Source organism: Protomyctophum parallelum (assembly GCF_964188405.1).
Source record: "Protomyctophum parallelum genome assembly, chromosome: 9".
In the NCBI taxonomy this organism is placed as follows: Eukaryota; Metazoa; Chordata; class Actinopteri; order Myctophiformes; family Myctophidae; genus Protomyctophum; species Protomyctophum parallelum.
The window spans coordinates 28,427,227-28,442,021 of NC_139706.1; the positions used below are offsets into that span (position 1 = coordinate 28,427,227).

Below are 14,795 nucleotides of genomic sequence, written 5' to 3' on the forward strand. Positions count from 1 at the left end.
TTATATGTAAATAACATGAAGGCATTTCATCTGCACCATACAGTAAGTGATTAATGCCCTTTTCAACACAAAGGGAACTCAAATTACACTTCCTATTTGTTTTCTGCCAAACATTCTGCCTCTCTCACGCACACATTATTTGAAGAAACTAATTGATGATGAATCACATGATGATGATGTTCATTAATCATCATTACTGTACCTTCCTGGATGACACGAGTGACGGTCCTTTCTAATAACGAGAGATATAGAACAGTTAATGGCTATTAGAGTATGTACTGCATGCCCAGCTAAACACAAGACCACTGTATGTGCAATTCTTTTTGTCAAAATACATAAAATAAAATAGTATCTCTATAAATATAGTATGTTGTTGCTTACTCAAAAATGTAAGGGGGATTTCCTGATATCTGAATCCTGAAATGTACTGTAAATAAAAAAATGAATTAATTATGGCAGGATTCTCTGGAGCATAGTTCACAATTCTACAAAATTCAAGTTTTATTGTATGTCTAGAAAGCATAATTATACACATAAATATTGGTGGACAACTGCCCAAATACAATGTGAGCAACTAAAGTAAGAAATGTTTGTACCATACTGTATTTCAATGGACTCCTCAACCAGCATTAAGGTAAACCAATGTAGTAGGTAGGCTATAGCACAGCACAGTAGTTCAAAATCATAGCTTAAGTTCATAAAATGTTATTTAAAATAAATAAATAAATGTTTTCTTGTATTGCCAATGTAATCACCGGAACTTTTATCTTTACAGTCCAGTGATATCTTTTTTATATTTTTTATCCCACGATTTTGTAACCCATTTTTCACCCCTGTGTCAATCATCTAATGTGATCCTGGGCTCTACACACCCTCCACCAACCTAGTCTCCATATATGGGGGACAAGGGGAGAGCAACGGACTTGAACTCATGCTTCCTTCATGCCTGAGTGTCCAAGTTGCTCCTTTACACCTGACAGGGGGGAGTTTCCCTGGTTGGACGTAGCGCGTGGGAGGAACACGTCATTCCAACCAGTTCCTTTCCCCTCCATCAGGCGCCCCGGCTGGCCAGGGGGAGGCAGTTTAGTCCAGTGATATCTATATGAAAATGATCACATGTCAAACTGTCTATTACCAGCAACCACTTTAACATTAATGCATTTTGTGAAATATTACCTTGATCTGGATGTACGTGATGAGCTTCTTGAATAGCGTAAGAAGATCCTGGCTTCCAACAGGGATATCTAGATTAAAGCACAGGGCGTTAAACCACACTTAGGACCCCAGCAAGACTAGAGGCTCATTCATGTGTCTCTAATGGGGATCATTTAATAAATATAACCTAATGTCTGGTTTGTTTGCCTGCCATGTATTGCACTGAAAATGGTAAAAACAAAACAAGAAAATGTCATACATTTTCAGTGTGAGACACCGGCACGCAACCACGCATAACCACCCTTTCAGCCAGTAATTAAACAGCTCCCAAAGCATGCTCGACAGGTTTACAATGGAAGCTGGCAAGTGAAAATCATACTGTACCTCCGGGATACAAAAGACTGTCGACGTAGTGTACTACTCCATTTGTGGCCATGATATCAGAGTCGGGGACTTGGACAGAATTCACCAGCAGGCTGCTGTTTGCCTGAGGGAGATAATTAAAACAGTTATGGACAAGAAAATGGGGAAAAGTGCTTGATTATACATGCATTAGAACTGCAAGACATGACAGGAAACAGAATTATACCCTCAACATCCTGAAAAGGACATGTGGTCAGTGCACTAACTGGCTGCACCAACAGGTAACCCCAACTCATTTACAGTTATTGCCAATTTCATCTCGTTATTATTCTTATATATACTTTTAAGTACGTATTCTTATTTGTATTTTTAACAATCACAGATATTACAAAAGAAAATGCTGATATTTGTAAAAACTTCGCTTCAAACTTACGAACAACAATCTGAGGTTACTGCCTTGGAGAGACTTGAGAAGGTTTGTAACTCCTGTCTCTATACCTCCACCAATGAAGATGCCATTGCTGAAGTGATACAGCAAGATGGTTCTAAGGGCATTGGTGTCAGCTGAAAAATGCAATTGTAAACAAATTCACAAATCATGACATAAACGTCAACCATAAAGTAAATTATAAAGCAAAGCAGGATCTCTAGAATCACATGGGAATGACCCCAATCAATGTGGATCTCAGACTTAATTTTGGTTCAGTCATCTATGACGTCAGAAGTCTGTCACTCAACTCTATGACATCTATGACGTATTCCAAATTTGGGAAAGACTTCAGCCAGGTCAGAGCCCCATTGACTTCATCATATAATTAAATATTTACCCCAAAAAATCACACTTGTGTGAAGTGAGGGGTGCTCTTATCATCATACATCACATTCCGTGCTCAGCCAATCAAATCATCGCCATGAGGTATACACATTGCTCAGCCAATTAAATAATCACTATGTGGTACACACAGACACACAATAAAAATATGAATGTGAGGGGCATTCTTATCATCATACATCATCACATTCCGGCCAATCACAATTGCCGTCCTCACTTTTCTGTCATTCCAGCCAATCACAATTGGCGTCCTCATATTTCTTTCCTCACTTTTTATCCTCAATACGTACTCTGTTCAGCCAATCAAAGCATCGCTATGGGGTACACACAGACACACAAAGCTGAGCATAGGAGGGGCTAGTGCCCCTCAACAACACAACAAAATAATGGAGGTACGTATATGGTCTACACTATGTACACGCTGATTGGTATAGGTCCAGCAATTCTTTGAGGGGTGCTTGTCCCTCCTATATCCAGCTTTTAGTGTATGTTCACAAACCTTGTCCTACACAAACATTAAATTCTCATTGACAATGAATGGAGAATTTTACGTCATCATAGTGTCTGACCAAATAGGCATAGTGTCTATTTTATGCAATGATGATGTACAATGATAAGAGCGCCCCTCACTTCACACAGGTGTGATTTATATTTTAGATCCAGACACACAGACCAACCATATCGCTATCGTATCGCTGTTAAAATGTACCGTTACACTCCTAATGATGATATATGACGATAAGAGCGCCCCTCACTTCACAAGTGTGATTTTTAACTTAATCTTTGCATTTTGGGGGAATGTTTTGAAAATCTTTTGAAATAAATAATAACGAACAATGAACAAAATGTAGGAAACAAAGGGATATTCACTTGCGAGGGCGACCCATGAAAAAACTGTTATGTTACTGGTATGGGGAAACGGTGGTCTAATAGACGGCTAGACTCCCGCAGATCGAGCCACGCCGTAACCACCCCCCCCCCCACAAAAAAAACCCACAATACTAAATCAACAAAGAACTGAAAAACGAACCTCTCAATAAGTCCAAATCCCTCTCCCTCACACCAGCGAAAGCTTTATCACTGGGAGCAAACAGGGTAAACTCTCCATCCTGTTTCAGCAGGTCAGTCAGCCCAGCAGCTTCCATCAGGGACAAAAAGATCCTATGGCACAGAGAAGAAAACAGCTCCTTGGCTCAGTTGGCTGTCACAGAAACCAAAGGGCTGTGCAAGGCCAGAACTTTGCTATTCCATGGCTTATTAGCCAGACTAGTGTGTATTATGTTCTCTCTGGGAGTAACAAGGTTGGATAGGATCAGGAACGAGTAAAGTACATCAGAGTGACAGTGCATGTCAGATGTTTTGGAGATAAAGCCAGAGAGGCCAGACTGAGATGGTTTGGACACGTACAGTACAAAGGAGGGACAGTGAGTATATCGGTAGAAGGATGTTGAGGTTAGAACTGCCTAGAGGAAGACCAAAGAGAAGATTTATGGATGTAGTGAAAGAGGACATGAAATTTGAGAGAAGAGGAGGCAGAGGACAGGGTGAGATGGAGGCAGATGATTCGCTGTGGCGACCCCTGAAGGGAAAAGCCGAAAGGAAAAGAAGAAGATCTGCCCTAGAAATCCAAAGTGCAGTAAATAAGTTTTTGGACACACCAACTTATTTGTGTATCCCAAAGGTGAAATTAGCCTTCATGATTTAAACAATCACCTCAAGAACAGATATACAATTAGAGTAATATATCATTTATATGCCGATATCTCATTTGGCTGACCAGTTGAAACACTTAAATCCATTCATAGGTTATTATTTTCTAGTAGGTACTGCACTTTGGCTTTGTAGGGCTGATATGGTTTGTAACAGGTACGGTCGCCCCTTTTGCATCTCGCCCCACTACTCTACCTATCTGTAAATAACAAACACAAGTAAGACGCGCAAACGCGGGAAGCGAACGCAGCTCGTAAATTGCAATAACAACAATTAGAATAAATTACGTACTTTTTGTGTGTGTGTGTGTGTGTGTGTGTGTGTGTGTGTGTGTGTGTGTGTGTGTGTGTGTGTGTGTGTGTGTGCTACAGCTGCGCCCTCTGGTGGCGGGCGGGTGGTGTCACAGCGGGACAGACAGACACACAGACACACACAGACATGATCTGCAGGGTCTCATAGTTAGTGCTCATTGCGTTCGCAATAATTCATGTTGGTGATTATATAAAAGGTATTATCATATTAATTTATTAAATTGTTAAGTTCACTCTGTATATCCAAGGGCATGATGATGCCATGAAATGTGTTTTATAAAACAAAATGAACTGCTAGAAGGTCCTAAATTAACTTAATTAAGCAGTCACCGTCCCTGTGTCATGTTGTTCTTATAGAGATCGACTACTATACAATAAAATAAATTTGTATACAAGATCACTTCAGATTTCAGAGAGGGAGGGAGATACTAAATTAACTACATTAAAAAAATTCACGGGGGCGAGTTGGTAAAGGGGCGAGTCGTTTGGTATTCTTTGAGCATAATGCTATATTTTTATTGTACACTTTTATCGCCACCTCACCATACTTACTTGAAGCCACCGTGTTCCGTCAGAATCTGGTACATACTTTTCTCTGCCGGTTTCATGAACATCTTCATGAGGTGAAGGGCTCCATTGCTGCCCTCTTTGCTGCCTCTTATCAGACATGAATTCTCAATGCATACGGCCTGCAGAAACAATTCAGAGGTCCAGGAAAGTGAGTAAACATTGTCCTTTCAGCACGTTAAAAACTTTCATAATTTCTGAAGAAAAGGCACATTTTCTTCAAGCTGAATTAACTAAGATTAACTATTAATTAACTAACTATTAACTTCATTGAACTTTTGTGACCTGAACATATGTGTATTTTCATTTGATTGCTGTAAAATGAGGTGCCACACTGCATCAACTGCCCACTTTATGTATAGCTATCTGAAAGGGATGTTTGTGTGCTTTGTTTTAGTGGTGAACTGAAGTTATATTTGGCTAGAACTTCAGAGAAATGAAGAGAGCTTACAGTGCGGTAGATGAAGACCCTCAGGAACTTTCCCCCAAGGGTCTCCAGACGCTGGCCATTGTACAGTTCGCCCAGAACAATCTTATTCTTCAAGATGTGGTTCTCCATGATGAGCTTAAGTTCCCTCTGATCCATGGACATTACTTCATCTGAAAAAAGACACAATCTTATACCTTACATGTTTGCTGTTGCTAATTCTGTAAACAGTACATTTTAACAGCGGGCGAGGACCAGACAAATTTTCCGGAAGTGCATTATTTGTCTATGGGACCGCCGATAACAGGCGAACGGCCAATAGTCGAAAAGTGGGTGGAGGAACGTCGCCCGAAAAGATTAATTCATAATAATTCATCTTTTCGGCCGATACCGGGTGATTTGGCGATCTGTCGGCCGATGCTCGCCCGCTGTGAAAACGCACAACAACAATAATAATAATAATAACCAGTAAAACGGCTGAGGGCAAGAAGCATGTGCACGCATCCGCCTGGGTGACAGCAGACTGCTGGGCGAGTGCTGGTGCTTTGGCATGAGGGGTAAGATCTTAAGTTTCGGGCTGTTCGGCTGCCGGGCACGGCTGAACAAATAACTTTGGGGCAGGCCCATCTAGAGTTTAAATGGACAGGTATCAGTCAAAAGGGAGACGGGAGACATCGAGGAGGAAGGATGGATGGTTTGAGGTCAGATGTAGAGTTGCTGGCCAATATTGATGACGTCAGGGATCTTCATATTATGGGCTTAATATTGATCACACCGCGATTCTCCATCCCTGATGATGTCACGTGTGATGTCACGTGTGATGTCACGTGTGATGTCACGTGTGATGTCACGTGTGATGTCACGTGCGCCATCCCTGATGATCTCACGTGCTCCATCCCTGATGATGTCACATGGTGTCACGTGCTCTCTCACCCTGACCAACCAACCAACACACAGACTGACGGAAACTGCACGATTCCATAGTTAACTGCAACCTTTGGACGCTCGTCGCATCATGATAATAATAATAGGTAATAATAATGGTGCAACTGCTAATATTACTAATCATATTAGAAACGGATATTGCATGATCCAGTGCCTCTTTCTGTTGGATTCAAATGACTCGTACCTTATTTTGTCATCTTTTGGGAAGCTTACAAAAACAGCATTGACAGGCAGAGAACAGACCTCCAGGGCAGACTTTACTGCTTTTAGGCAATCTGACTGTACATGGAACATGTTCAGCAGCCCACAAATCTTGTTTTAGAATAGGGAGGCTTTTAGCAGTACATTTTAACTGCTCTTGGCGTTCCTCACGCTCTGTTGAAATGTATGCCACTGATGATGAATGTATTCCCCTTCAATTAATTGCATGTGTTGAGAGTTATTGACTCACTTCTTTTGGATGGTACAGTATAGGCATGTTCCCTCGGGGAGTGGGTATGGCTGTATTCACTCTTCCAAGTCAGAAAAGCTGTATTGAATGTACTGTATATATTAGACAGATATGGCTGTCTGACTCACCCGTAAAGACAGAGTTTATGGCAGCCAGAAAAGTGTACTCTGCATCTGCCTGCATATCCCCAGCCAGGCCCAACTCTGACACCATGTCACCGAAGGTGGACTGGCCACTGCCAATTAGCTCCATCACCTGTTTAGCTTTGAAGGCACAGGAAACCCAGAAACTATTAATATCAGATTGTTCCATTCCACATGATTCTTTTCCATGATTTATATTATATATTTTATTTATATCTTATTTACTTTTGTAATTTGTTTTTCCCGAGACATACAGTAAAACAGCACAATTCCTATTATGCCCAACAAATACTGTACATACAGTATCCATTAGCTAAACACCCATACAGTCCGGGAAAGGAATACGCAATCCTAACCTGAGTCAGGCATGAGCACTTGGTCAATTAGGTGGATGACGCCATTGGTGGTGACGATGTCCTTCTTCAACACCATCTTGATGCCATTGACGGTGAGACTGTCTCCATCGCATCCAATTTCAATGTTGTTCCCCTCCACGGTCTCATAGGAGGTGCCAGCCATGATGGCCTCGGAGCACTGGACTGAGTTCAGGAGGTGGAAGTTCAGCAAAGCTATGGAAAAAAGAAAGAAAGATATGCAATACATGCGATCTCGTCTTTAGCCTTTGCGGGAATTTGGACCATACACTGTAGAAAGAGAGGTTGGCTTTGACTGTAATGGGTGAAATGTGGAAGAATTATGTATTGGCAATTTCTGTAATAATTCTTTACTCCAGTGTTGTTTCATCGATGGTCTTTTATGTGTTCGGGGCAACTCCCCAATTATTTTTACTTCCATTTTAATAACTTCATGTTCTTGTTTTCAGAGCTTGTAAATTAATGATCGTTGTACTGTAAATCATTGTTATTGTTATTATTATTATTATTATTATTATTATTACTAATTTACTATTAGGTTTGTGATTGTTAGTCAGTGAAAGGTTGTTGGTATAGGTTTCACTGCCAACCACCTGAAGGCCCTTTGGATCCCTTGGGCCCGAGCTCATGTAAGAAGACACAGCTTTCTTGTGAACCGGTTTGATCTTATCGTATAGGGCAATCTTGGGGCTAATAAAAATCTTAGGGTTTTACTGCTGCCATTCTGTCTGGCGTGGCGAATAATGCAGCTGTTTCCTGCTTCTCGATGTCACACAATAAAATCATGTTCAGATGCTTTTTACATTTATTTTCTGTATGTGTGTGCACCAACTTGCAAATATTATCTTATTTTGTGACCTACCGTACACACACTACCTTAAATATTTTCTAGTAAACAAGATAAAATATTGTGTGACAATAATTTGTCTGCTTTGTCTGACTTTCCATTTGTTCAGATGCTATATCATTATGCTATGCTTTGACTCGGTTTTGGTATGCCAAATCCATAACATGTAATCTGTGATAGTTCATAATTCATCTGCTTTGAAACCTGAAACGTGAAAAAAAACAAAAAAACATGTCGGTTAATAGGACCTGAATATGTGCCAACAAGGAAGGATTTAGTTAGTTTTTCTGTACCGTTATCTTATTAAACATGACTGCGGTCCTACTTTGGGCATAGTTTGGTCCAGGATTCTAAATTCTCTATAGCCTCTACTGTTTAAACTGTTCTAGTGAGGAGCTTCATCCTGAATGAGTAACAAGCATTCCAGAGGGGTGATTCTCAGAGACTAGCCCATGGTTTACCTTGGAGAACGTCCTTGTCAGACATAAGTCTTTCCAGTACGCCCGTTCCCAGCTTCTCAAAGGCTTCATTGGTGGGGGCGAACAAGGTGTACTGCCCTGGTTGACCCAGGTTGTCAAGCAAGCCAGAGGCAGTAGCCACATCCTAGAGGGAGATGTCATACTGTAAATCAGTGGTTCTATAACATATGGTGAAACGTTACACAACTTTATGCCTTTTTTGTAAGAAACAGGCCATGCCCACAAATATTTGAAGATGCTATAATTGCATGCAAACGGTATGGAAAATCTAAATCCTATTTGACCTTCATTGTCAAATGATGCGATCATTTGTACATTAATTTGGTGGAAGAAGTCTGAGTTGCATTGACCCAAGGCATCCAGGGGATTTTTTATTTATTGTATAAGCTGTTATAGAACCAACTTTGGGGTGGAATGTCATTCTTGGCTTACTGGGAGTGTGCATGCAAAGTTTGATGCAGATCGTTCCAGCAGTTTCTGAGATTAGCAGCACACAGACACACGGACGGACAGATGGACACATGCACTGTATGCACATACACATACACGCTAACAGGCCAAAAACATGATATCCGCCTCCTGGCCTGTCGGATAGAAAATGTATCAAAATAACAGGACAGAATCCCACTCACCAACAGAGTGGACAGGTCATCGTCAACCTCAATGACATCCTGGATGGTGTTTCCGGCAGCACTGATGACACGGTCGATGACATGCACCACCCCATTGGTGGACACCTGGTTACCATGAATGATCCTGGCACAGTTCACAGTCACAACCTGCGCACACACACACCATGTTCTGCTGAAATTCACTGTTCCAGTATAGAAAAGGTGTGCCTATATACAGTCAAATTGAACTCTGACGTTAGATTACCACACACATATTCTGTCGCGTTCAAATACTCACCCCATTGGAGTAGTGGTTGATGAAGAGGCCCAGGTCGTTGTACAATGAATTGATATTCATGCCATTCTTCAGGTCTTTGGTCAAGTATCGTTTGTTAGACATGTGATAATGCAGAGCGTTGTACAGCTCAATGTTCACATTGCTGACCAATGCAGACCTCACCTCCTGTAAGACCAGAGAATATATAAGTCAATATGATTTGTTCTGACCCTGAGCTGGTACACATTTATTTTAGACTTTGGCTTACTTCATCTAAAAGCTCCCAGGCGTCATTGCTGGGGGCAAAGAAAGTGTATGACCCATGGCCCTCAATCTCGGGCCTCAGCTTGGAGATGTCTGCATAATTCTGGGTGGAGGTAGCCTTCACCGGTCCCAAGGTACCATAAACATTGTCAATAGGCGCCACTGAGGAGGAAGTTTACCATAAGAATTATTGCCGTCACCTTTTATTACTACAATGGGCAAACAGGAATAATCTTTATGTGTAAGCCAGGGGTTCTCAACGTTTTTGGCTGGGGACCCCCGAAAATGCTTTGGCCATGTCTCATGACCACCGCCCTGCCCCCCCTCTCCACCACCAATACAAATAGGCCGCTACAATATCCTTAATAATAGAGAAAATACATCATAAATAAATTCTGAAACCAGATATAATCATTAAGGAAGGTTTATGCAGGCATTAAAAAAACTTTTCTTTATAAAATTCGGGATCCCCCGGGGGTCTTAACCCCCAGGTTGAGAACCCCTGGAGTAAGCAATATACAGATCGTGTCTATAGTCGCATGGGAGTTTAGTCTAATTTCAATTATTACAAGTGGCTGCTCTTCGGCTGAAGTTTATGTCCTTGTTTAACCTTTACCAGATCGTGTGAACACATTACACACTTTACCTGCAGGGCAGCCACGCATGCCGTCCAACTTCATGTAACCTGGACAGCACTCATAAAGCACAGTCCTGTAACAAAACCACAAACATCATGACAAAGGAGATCCAATCTTCTCATATTATTGTTTACAAGCATACAAGCAGCTTACATGTACAGCAGCTGTGCGATAAATATTTTCTCTGGCTAGCATTTTTTTTAAGCCAAATCTAAATTTACTGCTGACTTGACTGTTTCGATCCCACGTTTTCGGTTTCCACATGTTCCTCATTATGTCTTTCATTGCCGAAGCATGCGGTCTGATGGCTTGGGCTAGATCCCAGTGGAAAGGGTGCCCCTTGGGTTATGCTACCATTACAGTAGAGGGTTTATACTACCAATGAGTTGTCTTTGATGGTAAACATTTAGTTGGGCCCGGGGCTCCTGGTTTGGTTAACCTCAGAGACATAACTTTTTGGTTTTGAAATGGTGCAGTGTAATCATCAGTATCGGAGATTTTGGTTAGAATATGGAACTTTTCAACTGCCGTCATAAACAATTTGATGGTCTATGTGGAAACAGACAGTCATATCCAGTTGGAATTTTCCTGTTGAACAGGAACAGCGTTACCTTTGAATGAACAGTAAAACAACTTTAGCATGCTAGTCATCTATGAGTGAGACTTCATACGTATTGTATAATTTAGTATAATTGTACTGTAGATATAATGAATAGTAAGACAATTTGATGCAAGAGAGAAAGGAGAGAGAGATGCTTTTCTAGTAGGACAGGCATGTGAGAGACAGGACTGGACACAGTTGCCATAAATCAGACATGGCTTGCAAGGAAGATGGAAAGATTCAACTCACAGCTGCTATAGATATAAAAACAACTGTATCTCTTGGGTCAGCATGTCTGAGCATGTTAGAACTATAACTGTCTCAACTCAATAGAAACAATACAAAGATTCTCAGATTTACATTTTCCGGTGGTATTCGTTGGACTTGAAATAGTGCAGAGAATACCATGTTAATGCAAAGTTGAGGAAAAGGAGAAAAAAACCCAACAAGATGAATACACAATTAGAATACACACTGGAGAGTCGTACACAATTGTTAAACTAAATTTCATCTGAAATTCACATGAAATCTAATCTACAGGAACATCCTGATTCATATTTACTATAACATCTATAGATATTATTTACTATATGATATATTTACTATATCATATAGTAAGCTACAGTATTTATGACAGAGTATGGTCTGGACTAATAAAAAAAGGCTTCAGCCTTGTCCCTTTAAGAATTATAAAGGTGCAATGATTAGACTGCAGCTGTCATTTACAGCTCACATCTCAAAAGGGCCAGACAGCATAGATGGAAACAGATCAAGACTTGTAATCTGAGCAAGGATCCTAAGGTCATGGCTCACTGCCACTCTATGTCTTTGAACCACAGTTGAATGGAGTTGGGGGTAGACTGGGATGAGATCACTCAGAGTCAGCAAAACCCCCTCAACATTGCTCTCCCACACAGAGGAAACCCAGACTCCCTCTGGCTATGGAAACTTATGACTGGTCAGCATCTTTATAGTACATGGGTTTTTTTTTCCAACTGTGGATCACTCTAACGTAGCCAAACACGTGCTTATCCCAATAAAACCTGTTGCTAATGAACTGAGCTGTCGGATGCATCCAGTACAAAACTGTGGAACAACATTCCCATGCATGCACATGTAATCCAATTATGTCATGCCATAAAATGTCCCACAAGACAGTTTACTATGCACCAATGTATTGATCTGGCTCCGAGTCCAATCTTTTGGTTTATTTCATTGTGCCATGAATAAGGATTTCTATTGAAATACATTCCATTCTTATTTTCTCATTTTATTATTTATTTTTTCCCCCCATTATAATCGCTATGTCTAGAGAACAGCTTTTACTTATAATGGACTTCTTAGTTTCTGAGAGTGCAAAGCATGGGCTCAAGTGCAATAGTAATCTGTGTGTGGGAAGTGTGGGCATGGGTTGAATCCAAGTTAAAACATAAAAGCGCTGAGACGGCTGGAACAATAAAAGACAGATTAGACAGATATTTCTGTATTTCAGTGTGTCTGAGATTAAATCACTTTTCCATTCATGAATATGATTGACAATATGCAATCCTGGAATCAGTGGTTCACCACATTGATCCAACGACCAGAACTCCTGACTTATAATAACCTTAATACTTATTGTATATGGCAGTGATAGGACTATTTTGATAGTCCTATCACAGTATGAATGTGTTTTTAATTTAATATATAAGCTGTAGCTTTATTAAAAGTAAAATACCAGATTCTGTATATCTAATTTGGAGCCATCCAAGTTTCCAGACCTTGTAAAAAAAATGAAGCATTTACCAGAACTAGACACTGTATGGAAATGTGGATTTGCTGGGAAGATAGCTGTCAGTCTTTGACACTGAAATGTTCATCATTTAATATAGTGGTTCTCAAAGTTAGGAGAACACCAACGGTCCTTGAGGGATTCTATAGGCTAGAAGTTATAGCTCAATTGAGAGAATGTAAAGAAGGATGGCTATTTTATTCAGATCATAAGTTTCACTCTTATTTGTGCGCAACCCAATCACCAGAGAAGAAACATTACCACTGTATGCTTCTGCAAACCACTGACACGTTGCGGCCACGGGTTAGGTTTAGGGTTACTTACTTAGTTATTATGTACTTCGAATAAAGAAATGTAGGACTGAGTCAACATGATCCAGATATAGGCACATCAACTGATGATTAGAAAATGTCCAGTTCCAACACTTTTTTGTGCATTGCAGAAACATACAGCGGCAAAGTTTTCCATGGCGACCTGGCTGCCGTGGGCTAAATCATATCAATTCAGGGGTCCTTCACATGATGTTTGAGAACTTCTGCTTTAATATGGGAAAGCATTTATCCTGTTGGAACCATAAAGTACTTACGCTTTTTTTCCACAGATGGCCCCTTGGTACCAATTACGGCAAGTGCTGAAGTACTTTTTCTTGGTCCCCATGACTTGCTGGAGAGCGCAGACATTAGGTCTGATGAACACAGAATGCAGACATGAAGCACTTTCTTGCAGGTAAAAAAATAAATACGTTCATATTTTAGTGCTGGATATTTTCAGAAATCTAAATGATTCCAGTAAATTAGGCCACATAGTATTATTAACAGTAGGTTTATACGGAATACATGTGTTATAAATAATATTAATACATAATATAAATCATCAAGCCCAGCAAGTACAATTTTCTATTGCAACTTGAGGCATAGAATCATGCACATGCAGACATAACTGAGTTGAATTAAAAAGCAAAACATGCCAACACGGTATAAAGACAAACTTGTATGACAAAGTATAAACTATAAAGCCTTAACACTTACCCCTCTTTTCTTGCCCTGATGCGACTGTGCGTCACTATTTTGTCGTAAGCTGAGGAGTCAGCCTTATCAAAGGCAGAAAGCACAAAGAGTGCAAAAGCACCAACAAAAAGGAGCTTCATCCTTGCTTTCCTCCAAACCCAGAGTTATGGGAGCAGGATCTCAGACTGGGAGTTTATATACAGTACCACCCCTCCATACAAGGAGGATGGCAACATTTCACACTCATGACTGGACCACACAGAGACCCTTCAACATGCTATATTTCTCTCCAAAGAGTTGAGCACTCTCATACTATACTAATGTTACTAATATAATTACAAACGTATACTAACTGGGTATTAGTTTTCATTTTATTTTCTATTTTGATTGGGACATTATACGACATACAATAGGCCTACTATGTATGTATTTTAATTTCACAAATCCTAATTGGTATTAATTTTCTCTTGTGATTTACAGTATGAGCAATTACATTGTGTGTGTGCGTGCGGGCCTGCGTGCGTGCATGCGTGCGAGAGAGAGAGAGAGAGAGAGAGATGGAGAGGCGGGGGGAGAGGTTTGTGGCAGATTAAATGCATTTAGTTTGAAGATTTGCAATTCTGATGCCTTTGTGAAAACTTTAGACAATTAACTGTAAATCATTTTAACAACAACAGAGACATTTCAGATTCATGATGGATAAATACAGAGCAGATGGAATATTTGTAACTGCAGAACCCTGTTCTAATTTGTCTTTGGTAATAATTTCAATTATTTGGCCACAGAATAAAGGAATATCACATCATTTTTTGATCAAATGCCAACATTCTGGCTAGAATGCAGTGCACCCCACCTAGTGGCAGTGTGGGGAGTGGGAGAATTGCATTCTTAAAGACCCAGTTTTGGGACATAGATGTACAGTATAAACTCATGTGTTGAAATTGATTTGTGTTCGTGTTGTGAGCTTGAAGAGCAGATCTTTTTTTTATGTGAAATCTCAAATCTTTTAATAGTGGATGCTC

The 14,795-nt window shown here is 40.4% G+C and overlaps 1 protein-coding gene across 2 annotated transcripts in view; it reads right to left on the minus strand.

The window, feature by feature from the left end:
• The window catches only part of postnb (periostin, osteoblast specific factor b), a 19,404-nt gene extending 5,449 nt beyond the window's left edge, over positions 1-13,955 (minus strand). For both annotated transcript variants that reach the window (XM_083773562.1, XM_083773561.1), the window contains exons 1-17: positions 13,795-13,955; positions 13,353-13,451; positions 10,403-10,467; positions 9,761-9,918; positions 9,514-9,678; positions 9,237-9,383; positions 8,587-8,728; positions 7,261-7,473; positions 6,890-7,024; positions 5,390-5,538; positions 4,924-5,060; positions 3,381-3,511; positions 1,952-2,082; positions 1,540-1,642; positions 1,177-1,244; positions 382-427; positions 203-232 (exon numbers count right to left, since the gene is read on the minus strand). In XM_083773562.1, the coding sequence (XP_083629688.1) occupies positions 203-232; positions 382-427; positions 1,177-1,244; positions 1,540-1,642; positions 1,952-2,082; positions 3,381-3,511; positions 4,924-5,060; positions 5,390-5,538; positions 6,890-7,024; positions 7,261-7,473; positions 8,587-8,728; positions 9,237-9,383; positions 9,514-9,678; positions 9,761-9,918; positions 10,403-10,467; positions 13,353-13,451; positions 13,795-13,913 (2,038 nt within the window). In that variant the 5' untranslated portion in view covers positions 13,914-13,955. The remainder of the gene's footprint in view (positions 1-202; positions 233-381; positions 428-1,176; positions 1,245-1,539; positions 1,643-1,951; positions 2,083-3,380; positions 3,512-4,923; positions 5,061-5,389; positions 5,539-6,889; positions 7,025-7,260; positions 7,474-8,586; positions 8,729-9,236; positions 9,384-9,513; positions 9,679-9,760; positions 9,919-10,402; positions 10,468-13,352; positions 13,452-13,794) is intronic.
• Between the last annotated feature and the right edge of the window lie 840 nt (positions 13,956-14,795).